General features: G+C 33.4%; 1 protein-coding gene across 1 annotated transcript; it reads left to right on the top strand.

Annotated features, from left to right (window-relative positions):
- The first annotated feature begins 650 nt into the window (after positions 1-650).
- LOC123715690 lies at positions 651-4,103 on the top strand. The gene is made up of 4 exons (XM_045670918.1): positions 651-833; positions 1,548-1,712; positions 2,937-3,114; positions 3,915-4,103. Exons 1-4 carry the CDS (start codon positions 747-749, stop codon positions 4,064-4,066), a joined length of 582 nt encoding a protein of 193 aa, XP_045526874.1. The 5' UTR covers positions 651-746; the 3' UTR covers positions 4,067-4,103.
- Positions 4,104-16,790: the final 12,687 nt, after the last annotated feature.

Here is a 16,790-nt window from a genome sequence, read left to right as displayed (position 1 = left end):
TAGGTATACCCCTTTGATGATGGAATATTCTAGGTGTGAGACAAGGACGAAATAATACGAGAGAAAGAGAGAGAAGATCAGAACTTTCTCGAAACTAGACTGAGCACTCTAGAACGCCGTACGACAAGGACGGAGTAACGTGCGAAAGAGACAAAGAGAGCGGACGATCTAGAATTGTGCAATCGCTACTCAGTAGCTCTCCCGCCTAGAGAGTTCTCGAATATTGTTTAGAATTATTCCCAGGGATATATAAGCGAGCCGAAACGCGACTAGTCACTTTAAGTTTTGAATGCGATAACAAGAGCGAAACACCGAAGCGATAAAGTGTGAATAAAGTAATACAAGTGATAAAGTACAGTGTGAAGTGTGCATAAGTGAAGTAATAAGTGATTGTTTTTGTGTGTTATTAGTGCATCTCTGCAATTAATTTGTGCCCATAAATTCCTCATTGATTTTTCAAGAAATAAACCCTTGAAGAAATCTACGGCATTTTCTATCCGATACCCTAGCTCGTAACAATATTTAAACAACAATTATTAAAATAATGCGTTGTCTAACGATACGAAAGTAACCCAAAGGAAATCCTCTACAAATATGTTAACACATATTATATTTATTTATTCAAGATACTTATATTGCGTGGGCGATATCCACATCCCATTTATGATAAAACAAACAACAAAGGCATAATTGTCAGTTAATTTTATTTTGTTACGCGCTTCGTAAATTATAAGCTGATTTTGAAAATGCGATGTGAATTACCAATTTTGTTGAAATGTTGTTTCTGTGTTCCCTTAAGGCTTGGATTGTTAATATGGGCCTACCTTAAACTGGTATGTTTAAAATATCTGTATTAAAGGTTCTCAGTTACGAATAAATTCTAACTCCAGGACACATTATAACAATTATTTTAGCAATAGTATACGTACGTACCGCAGTAACATAGCAACAATAAAAAATATTAACACCAAAAAATCTAGTTCATTCGATGTAACTTTTGAATTCAGTTCCTAATAATCCAGGCGCAACAAAATTCTAACTATGAACCGATTATACAAACTCATAAAATGAATTATTTAAACCTCAGTAACATAAATAATTAATTAATATTTTATTAATCTGCTTCTTTGATATATTTTTTATGTTTATTAGCCTTCTAGAGCCTTCAGTGTTAAGCAAATCTCGTCAACAATTTGTGGGTTCAATACATTCCAGTTTCCTCACGTATTCCTCCGTGTAATTGAGTAAAGATTGGACAAATTCGTGCACCGACTAGTTTCGAACCCATGACCTCCAGGTTAATAGTATTTTATAGTCTTAATGTTGTTTAACAGTAATTTATAACCGTTAATGTATGTTTTGTTGTTTAAATGTGATGTATTATTTAATGTTCTTTCATAAAACTTTACAAATATAATTAACTAGCACTGCGAGGTATTATCACCCACTATTCGTCTAGCGTCTTCCTCAACGACAACAAAAAAAAACAATTAATACACAACAAATAAAAAACCATTACAGCCTAAAGGAAAAACTTTTTTTTTCAGATTTTTAGCTTGTTCATTGTTATTGTTTTCTGCATACAAGCGGAATACCTGAGAATGTCTGCCCGTGATATACCAAAAGAAGGAATAGTTTTTTTAGTGATGATGATCATGTTTGGTTGCATTAATTCGATATTCCAAACAGTCTTCATTGTGAGCGCTCATAAGGTACAAATTTACAAATTCTCTTTATATTTTAGTGGCCTAAGAAAGGAATGTATTTATTAAAACTTTTTGCAGTACACGTAGCCAGGCTTGTTCTTTTTACAAGTTCTGTATTAAATAGTATTTAGTAAGCACGTAATACTCGTGGTATGTCATTTGTCATTGTCATTGGTCAACGGAATACATGTTTAAATGCGACATGATATTAACGTAATAATAATACGTTCGCCATGAATAATTGCAACGTTTTTTTCTAGCATCTTTTGACTCTCATCACTCTGGGCTTGTGATAAAATAACTTTTTGACAGGTGTGACCCACTAACGCAAGAGGATTGTATGACATTGGCACACCCGTTGACACGTGACCATTTTGATTTTAATTTGTTTGGCGTAAATGCCGGTCGAAAAGCGATCTTGTCTCAACTCCTGTTTCGTGTTCAAAATGGTGGTTCCACGCAGAACTAAATTAAGACGTTTATCTAAAGATATGCCTCAAGGCAATAAATGGTTAGAAATAATTTCGTCTATCGGATCGTGAATTTGTGGGGCTCTGGGCTATTACGGGAATGTCCCTCGTAATAAAGCACACGCGAAAAACTACACTGGCCGAAATTTGAAATATCGCCTATTGCTTTCAGTGGGGACTGGGCGGCCTTTGTTTCCAAGAGGCACTGGGCTGCAGCCAAAAAAGCCCTCAAGTAGATCCACTCCTCACTTTTATTACATATACACAAATACGAGACTGACATATAAATGCATAATATTTAGTTTTTATTAAGTTTTTTTTGTTTTACACAACGTTTGTAAGGAGCTACAACCATTACACCACGGGATATTTTAAGTAATAAATGATAATAAATTAAAAACAAAGATTTGTCTCAGATCCTCTATCAGCAGGAGGCATGGTGAAATAGGAGCTCGCACTTACATTCTCGTGGGAACAATACGCAAATACATAGTCGAAATAACTAACATCACCGCATACACGAATTCAACTACGACCAGTCACCACAAGTAGCACCCATTAACGAGTATACGTTCATTGAAACCAAAAATGTTGAAGGTGAACAGCACACAACATTTTTGTTTTGTTTTGGTATAATAATAATTATATTGTAAATAAATTGTATTTGCTATGTAGATACAGTATACATTACATTACAGTACACATACAACTGACGTATATCTTCAAATAATTGCGCCTGCATGAAAGTTTTTTTTTCCAGAAAAACTACAAAATAATGCGAATTTATTACATATATAACTTCGTCTACATTTTTCTACCTACAATACTATTTATAATGTGCTGTATCATCATTTACTCGCACATGGGAGCTTTTATGATACTACTTCTAGCAGCCACGCCAGTTGGTATTATTGTGATTAGCATTCCTATAGAATTTGGTAAGTATTATGTTTAACATTTTGTTTTACTAGTCATCATTCGTTGTGACCAGTCTGAATATCGTCCTTCGCTGTCCATGGAATGATGGTCATATTTTTACTCCACCACCGGCACGGTGGACAAGCATTTGGAGTAAGATACACGATACTAAGTGCGAATTAAGACTCACGTATATCAAAACCAATGCTTTTTGACGTATGGGGTGGTTCACACTTGGCGCTACCCCTCATTTCGGAATAATAACCTTTCATGTATTACCGTTCATTGTTTATTGTTGAAATGGATTAAATGGTCAAATTAATCGAAACCAAATAAATCAGTAACTCTACAGATTTGAATCTGTAGAGTTACTGATCTCTACAGATTTGAATCTGTAGAGTTACTGATCAATATTTAATTGAACTGTATTGTAAGGACAAAAAAAATTTTTGTGCTTAAGTGAGAAGGACTATGACTCGCTATTCTCATCCCGGAGGACTTAGATTCGAGCCCCAGCTGTGTTTCTCTGTGCGCATTTAACATTCATTCAAACGGTGAAGAAAAACATCGCGAGGAAGTCTTGCACCGAAAAACTCGATGGTGTGTGTCATACTTGACAAATAATCATAAAACATATGTAAATATGAGGCCCAATGCCTAAATAGGTTCTAGCGACACAGGTTTTTTAATATAATCGATACAATTTTGCATTCATTGATAAATAAAAGATTTAACTATAACTATAATCCTCAATTATGTAAAGAACATAACAAAGCATTCAACATCTTTGTTGTTTTGAGGTTATATTGTAATTTTACAGTTCTCAACATATACCTGATGCTACTAGTGAGGAGTGAATTTATAAAGTTGAGAGACAGTGGGCAATTTCAATTTTTTAATCACGAATCTGAGGCTCGGTGTGTTGCAACTCTACCGGACAATACCATCCCACGAGGTGAATGTTTAGATTAATATGATCATTTTTAATAAATAAATTGGAAACCATAAATCATATTTATTATGCTGTGGCTCCCTTGATTATCATTATTAGGATTACAATTATTTATACATATTATTGAAATGATAATCAAACGAGAAGCTTCCATATGCCGTTGAAATAGCATGGAAAAATACATTTATTTTAATTGGCAGAAATGTAAATCCATACAAATAAAAGTGATACGCAACATACATTGCTAAGAGCAAATCGAAGGCCACTAACTCCATGAACTCTATGGAAGGTTTTAATGGAGAGAAAATATTTAATAAAACTTTTATTTAGTGCTTAGGTTTTTATTCCAGCAAAGCGAACAGCCATGTTCCATATGTTGATATGTAGCTATTAAAAAGGTAGCATAAGTAGAAAATTAATATTACAGCGAAAAGAAGTTCGCTGGTTCTAGTTAAAAAATAAAATTACGTATTTTTTAGATTAGTCTATACCAACTTTTTTCAGTAGACGAACGCTCAAATTAGATTCCGGAATATAGTAGCTACTTGAGTAGAATTTCATTCCAAATTTAGTATCAAGTTGTCTTTGAACATGGACATAAAACTTCTAACATCATAAACACTATTCGTCAATAATCACCCTTTAGTTATAAGCGTATAGTCAAGTATGCAATAATTACGCAAGATGAACAAATGTAATACAAATGAGCAGCTTCCCACGACTCTTGCAAATATGACTTAACCTTAAAGACATACACAGAGCGGTTAATATAATATATCATTTATTATCTTAAATAAAACCAAACGACTATTCGTTTCGAAAAGTGGTCCCTGGCATAGTCGTAACATCCAATAGCCTGAACGGGTATAACGGGTGGCCTGAAAAGTTCCTTAGGCAAAAGAAAATATGTTTTTTTATAGAATTTGAATCGATATAGATGCCTTCGAGAGCGATATAAAAAATGTTGGCTTAGTGACTGCAGCGATCAACCCTCAACTCTCAGGTCATAGGTTCGATCCCGGGCTGTGCACCAATGGACTTTCTTTCTAAGTGTGTCATTTAACATTGCTCGAACAGTGAAGGAAAACATCGTGAGAATACCGCTTGTGTTAGACCCAAAAAGTCGACGGCGTATGTCAGGCACAGGAGGCTGATCACCTACTTATCTTTTTGATTGACAAATGATACAACAGATACAGAAATCTGAGGCCCAGGCTTAAAAAGGTCTCGAGCTTCATTGATTTATCTTCGACAACGATACAAAATATAATAATAATCTGCTAAAGTGAGATTTGTCTTTTTATAGTAAGTTTCGGCGATTACCTCTTCATCAACGCAATATACAATTTAATATCACAATTTAATAAAACTTATATCTTAAACTTATATCTCAATTAAATAAAGTTTATATCACAATTTAATAAAGTTAATATTTCAATTATATAAACTTTATTAAATTGATTTATAAACTTTATTAAATTGAGATTTAAACTTTATTCAATTGAGCTAGCGCTGATCTTGAGTCCATAGGCATGGAGTGCCACAGTGTGAGATATTGGAGGTGCGTAAAACGAGATACATCCGTTTGCTTATAAATATACGTTCAGATATCACTCCATAACCATCAATTACAGTGCCATAGTTCTTACTGATGGAGAGACTGGTAAACAGTGGCCATACTCATTGCCGACGATTCATACGTGTCAAGTTTGCTAATGATAAACATAGATGGTGCAATTAACAAAATTAAAATAACATTATATATAAATAAAGCATAACATTCTAAAATAAACTTTATTAAATTGAGATATAAGCTTTATCCAATTGAGATATTAACTTCATTAAATTGAGATATAAACTTTATTAACCTTTATTTTAAAATCAAACAAGTCCATAGGCATGGAGTGCCACAGTGTGAGATATTGGAGGTGCGTAAAACGAGATACATCCGTTTGCTTATAAATATACGTTCAGATATCACTCCATAACCATCAATTACAGTGCCATAGTTCTTACTGATGGAGAGACTGGTAAACAGTGGCCATACTCATTGCCGACGATTCATACGTGTCAAGTTTGCTAATGATAAACATAGATGGTGCAATTAACAAAATTAAAATAACATTATATATAAATAAAGCATAACATTCTAAAATAAACTTTATTAAATTGAGATATAAGCTTTATCCAATTGAGATATTAACTTCATTAAATTGAGATATAAACTTTATTAACCTTTATTTTAAAATCAAACAAGTCCATAGGCATGGAGTGCCACAGTGTGAGATATTGGAGGTGCGTAAAACGAGATACATCCGTTTGCTTATAAATATACGTTCAGATATCACTCCATAACCATCAATTACAGTGCCATAGTTCTTACTGATGGAGAGACTGGTAAACAGTGGCCATACTCATTGCCGACGATTCATACGTGTCAAGTTTGCTAATGATAAACATAGATGGTGCAATTAACAAAATTAAAATAACATTATATATAAATAAAGCATAACATTCTAAAATAAACTTTATTAAATTGAGATATAAGCTTTATCCAATTGAGATATTAACTTCATTAAATTGAGATATAAACTTTATTAACCTTTATTTTAAAATCAAACAAGTCCATAGGCATGGAGTGCCACAGTGTGAGATATTGGAGGTGCGTAAAACGAGATACATCCGTTTGCTTATAAATATACGTTCAGATATCACTCCATAACCATCAATTACAGTGCCATAGTTCTTACTGATGGAGAGACTGGTAAACAGTGGCCATACTCATTGCCGACGATTCATACGTGTCAAGTTTGCTAATGATAAACATAGATGGTGCAATTAACAAAATTAAAATAACATTATATATAAATAAAGCATAACATTCTAAAATAAACTTTATTAAATTGAGATATAAGCTTTATCCAATTGAGGTATTAACTTCATTAAATTGAGATATAAACTTTATTAACCTTTATTTTAAAATCAAACAAGTCCATAGGCATGGAGTGCCACAGTGTGAGATATTGGAGGTGCGTAAAACGAGATACATCCGTTTGCTTATAAATATACGTTCAGATATCACTCCATAACCATCAATTACAGTGCCATAGTTCTTACTGATGGAGAGACTGGTAAACAGTGGCCATACTCATTGCCGACGATTCATACGTGTCAAGTTTGCTAATGATAAACATAGATGGTGCAATTAACAAAATTAAAATAACATTATATATAAATAAAGCATAACATTCTAAAATAAACTTTATTAAATTGAGATATAAGCTTTATCCAATTGAGATATTAACTTCATTAAATTGAGATATAAACTTTATTAACCTTTATTTTAAAATCAAACAAGTCCATAGGCATGGAGTGCCACAGTGTGAGATATTGGAGGTGCGTAAAACGAGATACATCCGTTTGCTTATAAATATACGTTCAGATATCACTCCATAACCATCAATTACAGTGCCATAGTTCTTACTGATGGAGAGACTGGTAAACAGTGGCCATACTCATTGCCGACGATTCATACGTGTCAAGTTTGCTAATGATAAACATAGATGGTGCAATTAACAAAATTAAAATAACATTATATATAAATAAAGCATAACATTCTAAAATAAACTTTATTAAATTGAGATATAAGCTTTATCCAATTGAGATATTAACTTCATTAAATTGAGATATAAACTTTATTAACCTTTATTTTAAAATCAAACAAGTCCATAGGCATGGAGTGCCACAGTGTGAGATATTGGAGGTGCGTAAAACGAGATACATCCGTTTGCTTATAAATATACGTTCAGATATCACTCCATAACCATCAATTACAGTGCCATAGTTCTTACTGATGGAGAGACTGGTAAACAGTGGCCATACTCATTGCCGACGATTCATACGTGTCAAGTTTGCTAATGATAAACATAGATGGTGCAATTAACAAAATTAAAATAACATTATATATAAATAAAGCATAACATTCTAAAATAAACTTTATTAAATTGAGATATAAGCTTTATCCAATTGAGATATTAACTTCATTAAATTGAGATATAAACTTTATTAACCTTTATTTTAAAATCAAACAAGTCCATAGGCATGGAGTGCCACAGTGTGAGATATTGGAGGTGCGTAAAACGAGATACATCCGTTTGCTTATAAATATACGTTCAGATATCACTCCATAACCATCAATTACAGTGCCATAGTTCTTACTGATGGAGAGACTGGTAAACAGTGGTCATACTCATTGCCGACGATTCATACGTGTCAAGTTTGCTAATGATAAACATAGATGGTGCAATTAACAAAATTAAAATAACATTATATATAAATAAAGCATAACATTCTAAAATAAACTTTATTAAATTGAGATATAAGCTTTATCCAATTGAGATATTAACTTCATTAAATTGAGATATAAACTTTATTAACCTTTATTTTAAAATCAAACAAGTCCATAGGCATGGAGTGCCACAGTGTGAGATATTGGAGGTGCGTAAAACGAGATACATCCGTTTGCTTATAAATATACGTTCAGATATCACTCCATAACCATCAATTACAGTGCCATAGTTCTTACTGATGGAGAGACTGGTAAACAGTGGCCATACTCATTGCCGACGATTCATACGTGTCAAGTTTGCTAATGATAAACATAGATGGTGCAATTAACAAAATTAAAATAACATTATATATAAATAAAGCATAACATTCTAAAATAAACTTTATTAAATTGAGATATAAGCTTTATCCAATTGAGATATTAACTTCATTAAATTGAGATATAAACTTTATTAACCTTTATTTTAAAATCAAACAAGTCCATAGGCATGGAGTGCCACAGTGTGAGATATTGGAGGTGCGTAAAACGAGATACATCCGTTTGCTTATAAATATACGTTCAGATATCACTCCATAACCATCAATTACAGTGCCATAGTTCTTACTGATGGAGAGACTGGTAAACAGTGGCCATACTCATTGCCGACGATTCATACGTGTCAAGTTTGCTAATGCTAAACATAGATGGCGCAATTAATAAAATTAAAATAACATTATATATAAATAAAGCATAACCTTCTTTCGAATTAGTACATAATTAATAGAATGAAATACGCTGTAATTTTTTTATAATATAAAATTTTAACTTCTTTTGAAATTGGGCGAACTATACATAGAGCAGTTGCAGTTAATTTTCTTTATTTCATATTAGATTGACAAATGATCATGAAATAGCTACATAATCTAAGGCCTGAAAAGGTAACGTGGTGTCACTGTTTTTTATGCTTACTTGACAGATCGGCTGTTTGCGATTATTGTAACAATCGAAGGCTGTATTGTATTCTGAAAATTATTAAGCCAATATTGGTTTCAACAGTGCTACAGAATATGGGCGCCGATACAAGCTATAGCGATATCGACAGCGATCCTGATCTGAATAATGTGTCTTTGTTCCGCGTTATCCTAAAGTCGCATCAGCGCTACGGATGTTGAGGGAACTAACTTTGAAGGCCGGTTACGCACTGGCGAGTCTTACCGGTGGGCGGTATCACCGGTGAGACTCCTGCCCGTTAGCCTCCGTTTTTTTAAATGTAATAACATAGAAAAAAACTTAAGTCGTTATGGTATATATATAATTAATAATAATAATCGAATATCATTAAAAGCCAGGATGAAACCATAAACAGGGACTATCACGTAACGTTAGGCGTTTGAAGGTCTAAATCGCGGAAAAACGGCCCCATTTGAAGATAAAGACGGTCACAAATCAATAAAAATAAAATATAATATATATATATATATAATAATAATGTTTATTATGGAAAAAGTATCATTTATTCCATGTAATTAAATTTGAATAGGTAGACACACGTGAATATGAATATATGATATATGAATAGGTAGACGTTCACAACGTCGAAATTTATTTGTTGTTTGATTTTAAAATAAAGGTTAATAAAGTTTATATCTCAATTTAATGAAGTTAATATCTCAATTGAATAAAGCTTATATCTCAATTTAATAAAGTTTATATCTCAATTTAATAAAGTTTATTTTAAAATGTTTATTTAAGAATGTTATGCTTTATTTATATATAATGTTATTTTTATTTTATTAATTGCGCCATCTATGTTTAGCATTAGCAAACTTGACACGTATGAATCGTCGGCAATGAGTATGGCCACTGTTTACCAGTCTCTCCATCAGTAAGAACTATGGCACTGTAATTGATGGTTATGGAGTGATATCTGAACGTATATTTATAAGCAAACGGATGTATCTCGTTTTACGCACCTCCAATATCTCACACTGTGGCACTCCATGCCTATGGACTCAAGATCAGCGCTAGCTCAATTGAATAAAGTTTAAATCTCAATTTAATAAAGTTTATTTTAAAATGTTTATTTAAGAATGTTATGCTTTATTTATATATAATGTTATTTTTATTTTATTAATTGCGCCATCTATGTTTAGCATTAGCAAACTTGACACGTATGAATCGTCGGCAATGAGTATGGCCACTGTTTACCAGTCTCTCCATCAGTAAGAACTATGGCACTGTAATTGATGGTTATGGAGTGATATCTGAACGTATATTTATAAGCAAACGGATGTATCTCGTTTTACGCACCTCCAATATCTCACACTGTGGCACTCCATGCCTATGGACTCAAGATCAGCGCTAGCTCAATTGAATAAAGTTTAAATCTCAATTTAATAAAGTTTATTTTAAAATGTTTATTTAAGAATGTTATGCTTTATTTATATATAATGTTATTTTTATTTTATTAATTGCGCCATCTATGTTTAGCATTAGCAAACTTGACACGTATGAATCGTCGGCAATGAGTATGGCCACTGTTTACCAGTCTCTCCATCAGTAAGAACTATGGCACTGTAATTGATGGTTATGGAGTGATATCTGAACGTATATTTATAAGCAAACGGATGTATCTCGTTTTACGCACCTCCAATATCTCACACTGTGGCACTCCATGCCTATGGACTCAAGATCAGCGCTAGCTCAATTGAATAAAGTTTAAATCTCAATTTAATAAAGTTTATTTTAAAATGTTTATTTAAGAATGTTATGCTTTATTTATATATAATGTTATTTTTATTTTATTAATTGCGCCATCTATGTTTAGCATTAGCAAACTTGACACGTATGAATCGTCGGCAATGAGTATGGCCACTGTTTACCAGTCTCTCCATCAGTAAGAACTATGGCACTGTAATTGATGGTTATGGAGTGATATCTGAAAGTATATTTATAAGCAAACGGATGTATCTCGTTTTACGCACCTCCAATATCTCACACTGTGGCACTCCATGCCTATGGACTCAAGATCAGCGCTAGCTCAATTGAATAAAGTTTAAATCTCAATTTAATAAAGTTTATTTTAAAATGTTTATTTAAGAATGTTATGCTTTATTTATATATAATGTTATTTTTATTTTATTAATTGCGCCATCTATGTTTAGCATTAGCAAACTTGACACGTATGAATCGTCGGCAATGAGTATGGCCACTGTTTACCAGTCTCTCCATCAGTAAGAACTATGGCACTGTAATTGATGGTTATGGAGTGATATCTGAACGTATATTTATAAGCAAACGGATGTATCTCGTTTTACGCACCTCCAATATCTCACACTGTGGCACTCCATGCCTATGGACTCAAGATCAGCGCTAGCTCAATTGAATAAAGTTTAAATCTCAATTTAATAAAGTTTATTTTAAAATGTTTATTTAAGAATGTTATGCTTTATTTATATATAATGTTATTTTTATTTTATTAATTGCGCCATCTATGTTTAGCATTAGCAAACTTGACACGTATGAATCGTCGGCAATGAGTATGGCCACTGTTTACCAGTCTCTCCATCAGTAAGAACTATGGCACTGTAATTGATGGTTATGGAGTGATATCTGAAAGTATATTTATAAGCAAACGGATGTATCTCGTTTTACGCACCTCCAATATCTCACACTGTGGCACTCCATGCCTATGGACTCAAGATCAGCGCTAGCTCAATTGAATAAAGTTTAAATCTCAATTTAATAAAGTTTATTTTAAAATGTTTATTTAAGAATGTTATGCTTTATTTATATATAATGTTATTTTTATTTTATTAATTGCGCCATCTATGTTTAGCATTAGCAAACTTGACACGTATGAATCGTCGGCAATGAGTATGGCCACTGTTTACCAGTCTCTCCATCAGTAAGAACTATGGCACTGTAATTGATGGTTATGGAGTGATATCTGAACGTATATTTATAAGCAAACGGATGTATCTCGTTTTACGCACCTCCAATATCTCACACTGTGGCACTCCATGCCTATGGACTCAAGATCAGCGCTAGCTCAATTGAATAAAGTTTAAATCTCAATTTAATAAAGTTTATTTTAAAATGTTTATTTAAGAATGTTATGCTTTATTTATATATAATGTTATTTTTATTTTATTAATTGCGCCATCTATGTTTAGCATTAGCAAACTTGACACGTATGAATCGTCGGCAATGAGTATGGCCACTGTTTACCAGTCTCTCCATCAGTAAGAACTATGGCACTGTAATTGATGGTTATGGAGTGATATCTGAACGTATATTTATAAGCAAACGGATGTATCTCGTTTTACGCACCTCCAATATCTCACACTGTGGCACTCCATGCCTATGGACTCAAGATCAGCGCTAGCTCAATTGAATAAAGTTTAAATCTCAATTTAATAAAGTTTATTTTAAAATGTTTATTTAAGAATGTTATGCTTTATTTATATATAATGTTATTTTTATTTTATTAATTGCGCCATCTATGTTTAGCATTAGCAAACTTGACACGTATGAATCGTCGGCAATGAGTATGGCCACTGTTTACCAGTCTCTCCATCAGTAAGAACTATGGCACTGTAATTGATGGTTATGGAGTGATATCTGAAAGTATATTTATAAGCAAACGGATGTATCTCGTTTTACGCACCTCCAATATCTCACACTGTGGCACTCCATGCCTATGGACTCAAGATCAGCGCTAGCTCAATTGAATAAAGTTTAAATCTCAATTTAATAAAGTTTATTTTAAAATGTTTATTTAAGAATGTTATGCTTTATTTATATATAATGTTATTTTTATTTTATTAATTGCGCCATCTATGTTTAGCATTAGCAAACTTGACACGTATGAATCGTCGGCAATGAGTATGGCCACTGTTTACCAGTCTCTCCATCAGTAAGAACTATGGCACTGTAATTGATGGTTATGGAGTGATATCTGAACGTATATTTATAAGCAAACGGATGTATCTCGTTTTACGCACCTCCAATATCTCACACTGTGGCACTCCATGCCTATGGACTCAAGATCAGCGCTAGCTCAATTGAATAAAGTTTAAATCTCAATTTAATAAAGTTTATTTTAAAATGTTTATTTAAGAATGTTATGCTTTATTTATATATAATGTTATTTTTATTTTATTAATTGCGCCATCTATGTTTAGCATTAGCAAACTTGACACGTATGAATCGTCGGCAATGAGTATGGCCACTGTTTACCAGTCTCTCCATCAGTAAGAACTATGGCACTGTAATTGATGGTTATGGAGTGATATCTGAAAGTATATTTATAAGCAAACGGATGTATCTCGTTTTACGCACCTCCAATATCTCACACTGTGGCACTCCATGCCTATGGACTCAAGATCAGCGCTAGCTCAATTGAATAAAGTTTAAATCTCAATTTAATAAAGTTTATTTTAAAATGTTTATTTAAGAATGTTATGCTTTATTTATATATAATGTTATTTTTATTTTATTAATTGCGCCATCTATGTTTAGCATTAGCAAACTTGACACGTATGAATCGTCGGCAATGAGTATGGCCACTGTTTACCAGTCTCTCCATCAGTAAGAACTATGGCACTGTAATTGATGGTTATGGAGTGATATCTGAACGTATATTTATAAGCAAACGGATGTATCTCGTTTTACGCACCTCCAATATCTCACACTGTGGCACTCCATGCCTCTGGACTCAAGATCAGCGCTAGCTCAATTGAATAAAGTTTAAATCTCAATTTAATAAAGTTTATTTTAAAATGTTTATTTAAGAATGTTATGCTTTATTTATATATAATGTTATTTTTATTTTATTAATTGCGCCATCTATGTTTAGCATTAGCAAACTTGACACGTATGAATCGTCGGCAATGAGTATGGCCACTGTTTACCAGTCTCTCCATCAGTAAGAACTATGGCACTGTAATTGATGGTTATGGAGTGATATCTGAACGTATATTTATAAGCAAACGGATGTATCTCGTTTTACGCACCTCCAATATCTCACACTGTGGCACTCCATGCCTCTGGACTCAAGATCAGCGCTAGCTGTGCACAAATACCACAGGGCACGACACCGGGGCTAGGGTAAGGCCAGTTTCCATGGCTGCTCGTCTCACTGGGCTTCTACCGTCAGTATCGGGACTTCTACCTGGCGGGGTTTCACCGCGAGCCGTAAGACTGCCGAATGCCCCCACTGGATATCACTAGCTGAAAACGACCATGAGGCCCAAGCATACTCTATCACCCTCACCCCACCCCACATACTCTATTGTAGGGCTATGTTTACCATATCATCTCGTTGTCCACGGTTCCACAGCTGACCAGATTTTAAGGTAGATTCTGCCGCACTACGCTATGTGAAAACAGATGCCAACTGTAGTATTTTTGAACTAATTCGGCTTAGGTCCTTCAAAGAAAGAGCGTACCATTTCTTATAAGGACGGCAACGCACTCGCGTGCTCTCTGGCATTGGGACACACAATCCTTAACATCAGATGAGCCTCCTGTCAGTTTGCTTCTGTTCGATAAAAAAAAACTGCCCTCCCCGATGCCATCCTGCATCAGTAGAATAGGAAAGTAGGCGCTCTCTTGTCGGTCTTGTCTTCAAACTAACTGAGCTAACACCATCTATAACATCCTTGACGTCCGTCGCTCCAGAACTGAGCGTTTCTAAAGCTAATTTTGCCGCGCACCACAGCTGCCTATTGAAGTATTTCCGAACCAATTTGACTAAGGGTCCTTCAAGAAAAGAGCGTATCAATTCTTAAAAGGCCAGCAGCGCGATTGCAAGACTTCTGGCAGTGCGAGTGTCCATGGGCGGCGGTATAACTTAACATCAGTTGAGCTTCCTTCCCGTTTGCCTCTACTAACATAAAAAAAGCTATCTCGGTCATCCCATCAGTGACTACTTTAAGCATTGAGTCTCGGTACAGAAATCCAAATTTAGAAGATAATAATTAAAGCAAGTAAATAGAAACCTTGATGTGATAATTTCTTGCTTTCATTATTTTCTTTATTCCGACTTATTATATATTGACAGTACTCGGATGTTTGGCGGACCGACTCGACTTCTTCAATATAAAGATTCCCATGAGTTGTGTGCTGCGATATTGCGGGCTTCGCGATTGTGAGGAAGTTGCATAGATCTAGCGATGCTTTAACTTAAGTTCTCATGTCATTTTCACAGCTGTTGATTTGTGATGTTTTAATTTAATTGCCGAAATAAAAGTATATTTCTTATATATTATAATGAAACTTTAGAGCCTTAACAATGGATCAAAGTAATAGGAAACCAGAACTTTTTATGGCAATTATGGAATGTTTGAACCTATGTATGAATATTATTATTATTTTTCGTATTCGTAAGTTGACTATATTGCCACAGTGGGCCCGCAAAGCAACGTGAACTCGCCTCAAAAGCCGGATTTTACTGACTAATAAAAGAGGAAAGAGGAACGTGCAGTTAATGTGTTAAATCGTTCCTTACTAAGACTTTCTAAGTAATGATAGATATGTTACATTACATTAATAAATAAATCAATAATAAAAATCCGAAATTTGCCAAAAAACACATTTAAAATGAAATGAGTTAAGTTATTCGGAAAACAGCACATTAACTTATCAATTAATAAACACGATTACTTTAACGATAACTTGACAAACACAAATTACTGGAAACAATAACAGCTCTGGTAAGATAACTAGAACTTAACCCGAGCCATGTCATGGAAGAAGCATGTAAAATGGTATTATTTGTTTTTATATAAATTTTAAAAGTTTGTAATAAGTAACGTTAGTACATACATATTATATATGTTACTTAATAATTAAAAGCGCATACCAAATGTTAACAATCATCTTACATTTGTGTACAATAAATTCTAAAGTAATATTCTTATTAAGCAAAAATAGTTGAATTATAAATTTGTGTTGTTGGAAATCATAACGTAATATTCAGTTACTTGTCAAAAGGAAGATGGGTGTCCACAAGACAGGAAATCATTTTAACTAAATTTCAGGTATATTATGTATAATAAAGTTTTTTCTTACTTCTTAATAGTTTTCGTAGTAATAAATGAGCCTTTTCGTTTTCAATCATAAATAACATACATATACCAACCAATTTAATGTTCGTGTGATACGTTTATTCGTATTTTGCTAAATTTTAATGAAATTTGATATTTTCAGTTTTATATCCAAAAATAATAACATTAACTCAACCTCTTAGTTGTCTAAGTCTGGCTTGACCTATAGTTTTCTAAACACAATAAATACAAAGCTATAATGAATAAAATATATTTTGCTATGGATTCCGGGGACTTTTTGACTAAATTTGTTAGTACTTTCGTCTGACCGTATTATTTTGCGCCGTATATTAACCTATGTTAGGA

Source organism: Pieris brassicae, chromosome 1 (genome assembly GCF_905147105.1).
Source record: "Pieris brassicae chromosome 1, ilPieBrab1.1, whole genome shotgun sequence".
Lineage (NCBI taxonomy): Eukaryota > Metazoa > Arthropoda > Insecta > Lepidoptera > Pieridae > Pieris > Pieris brassicae.
Note: the sequence above shows the minus strand (reverse complement) of the source record. Positions and strands in the feature narration are given on the sequence as shown.

Coding starts and splice junctions, on each gene's coding strand:
- LOC123715690 (XM_045670918.1), top strand. CDS start 747: ATGCGATGTGAATTACCAATTTTGTTGAAATGTTGTTTCTGTGTTCCC. Junction 834..1,547: donor TATGGGCCTACCTTAAACTG/GTATGTTTAAAA, acceptor TTTTTTTTTCAG/ATTTTTAGCTTGTTCATTGT. Junction 3,115..3,914: donor TAGCATTCCTATAGAATTTG/GTAAGTATTATG, acceptor GTAATTTTACAG/TTCTCAACATATACCTGATG.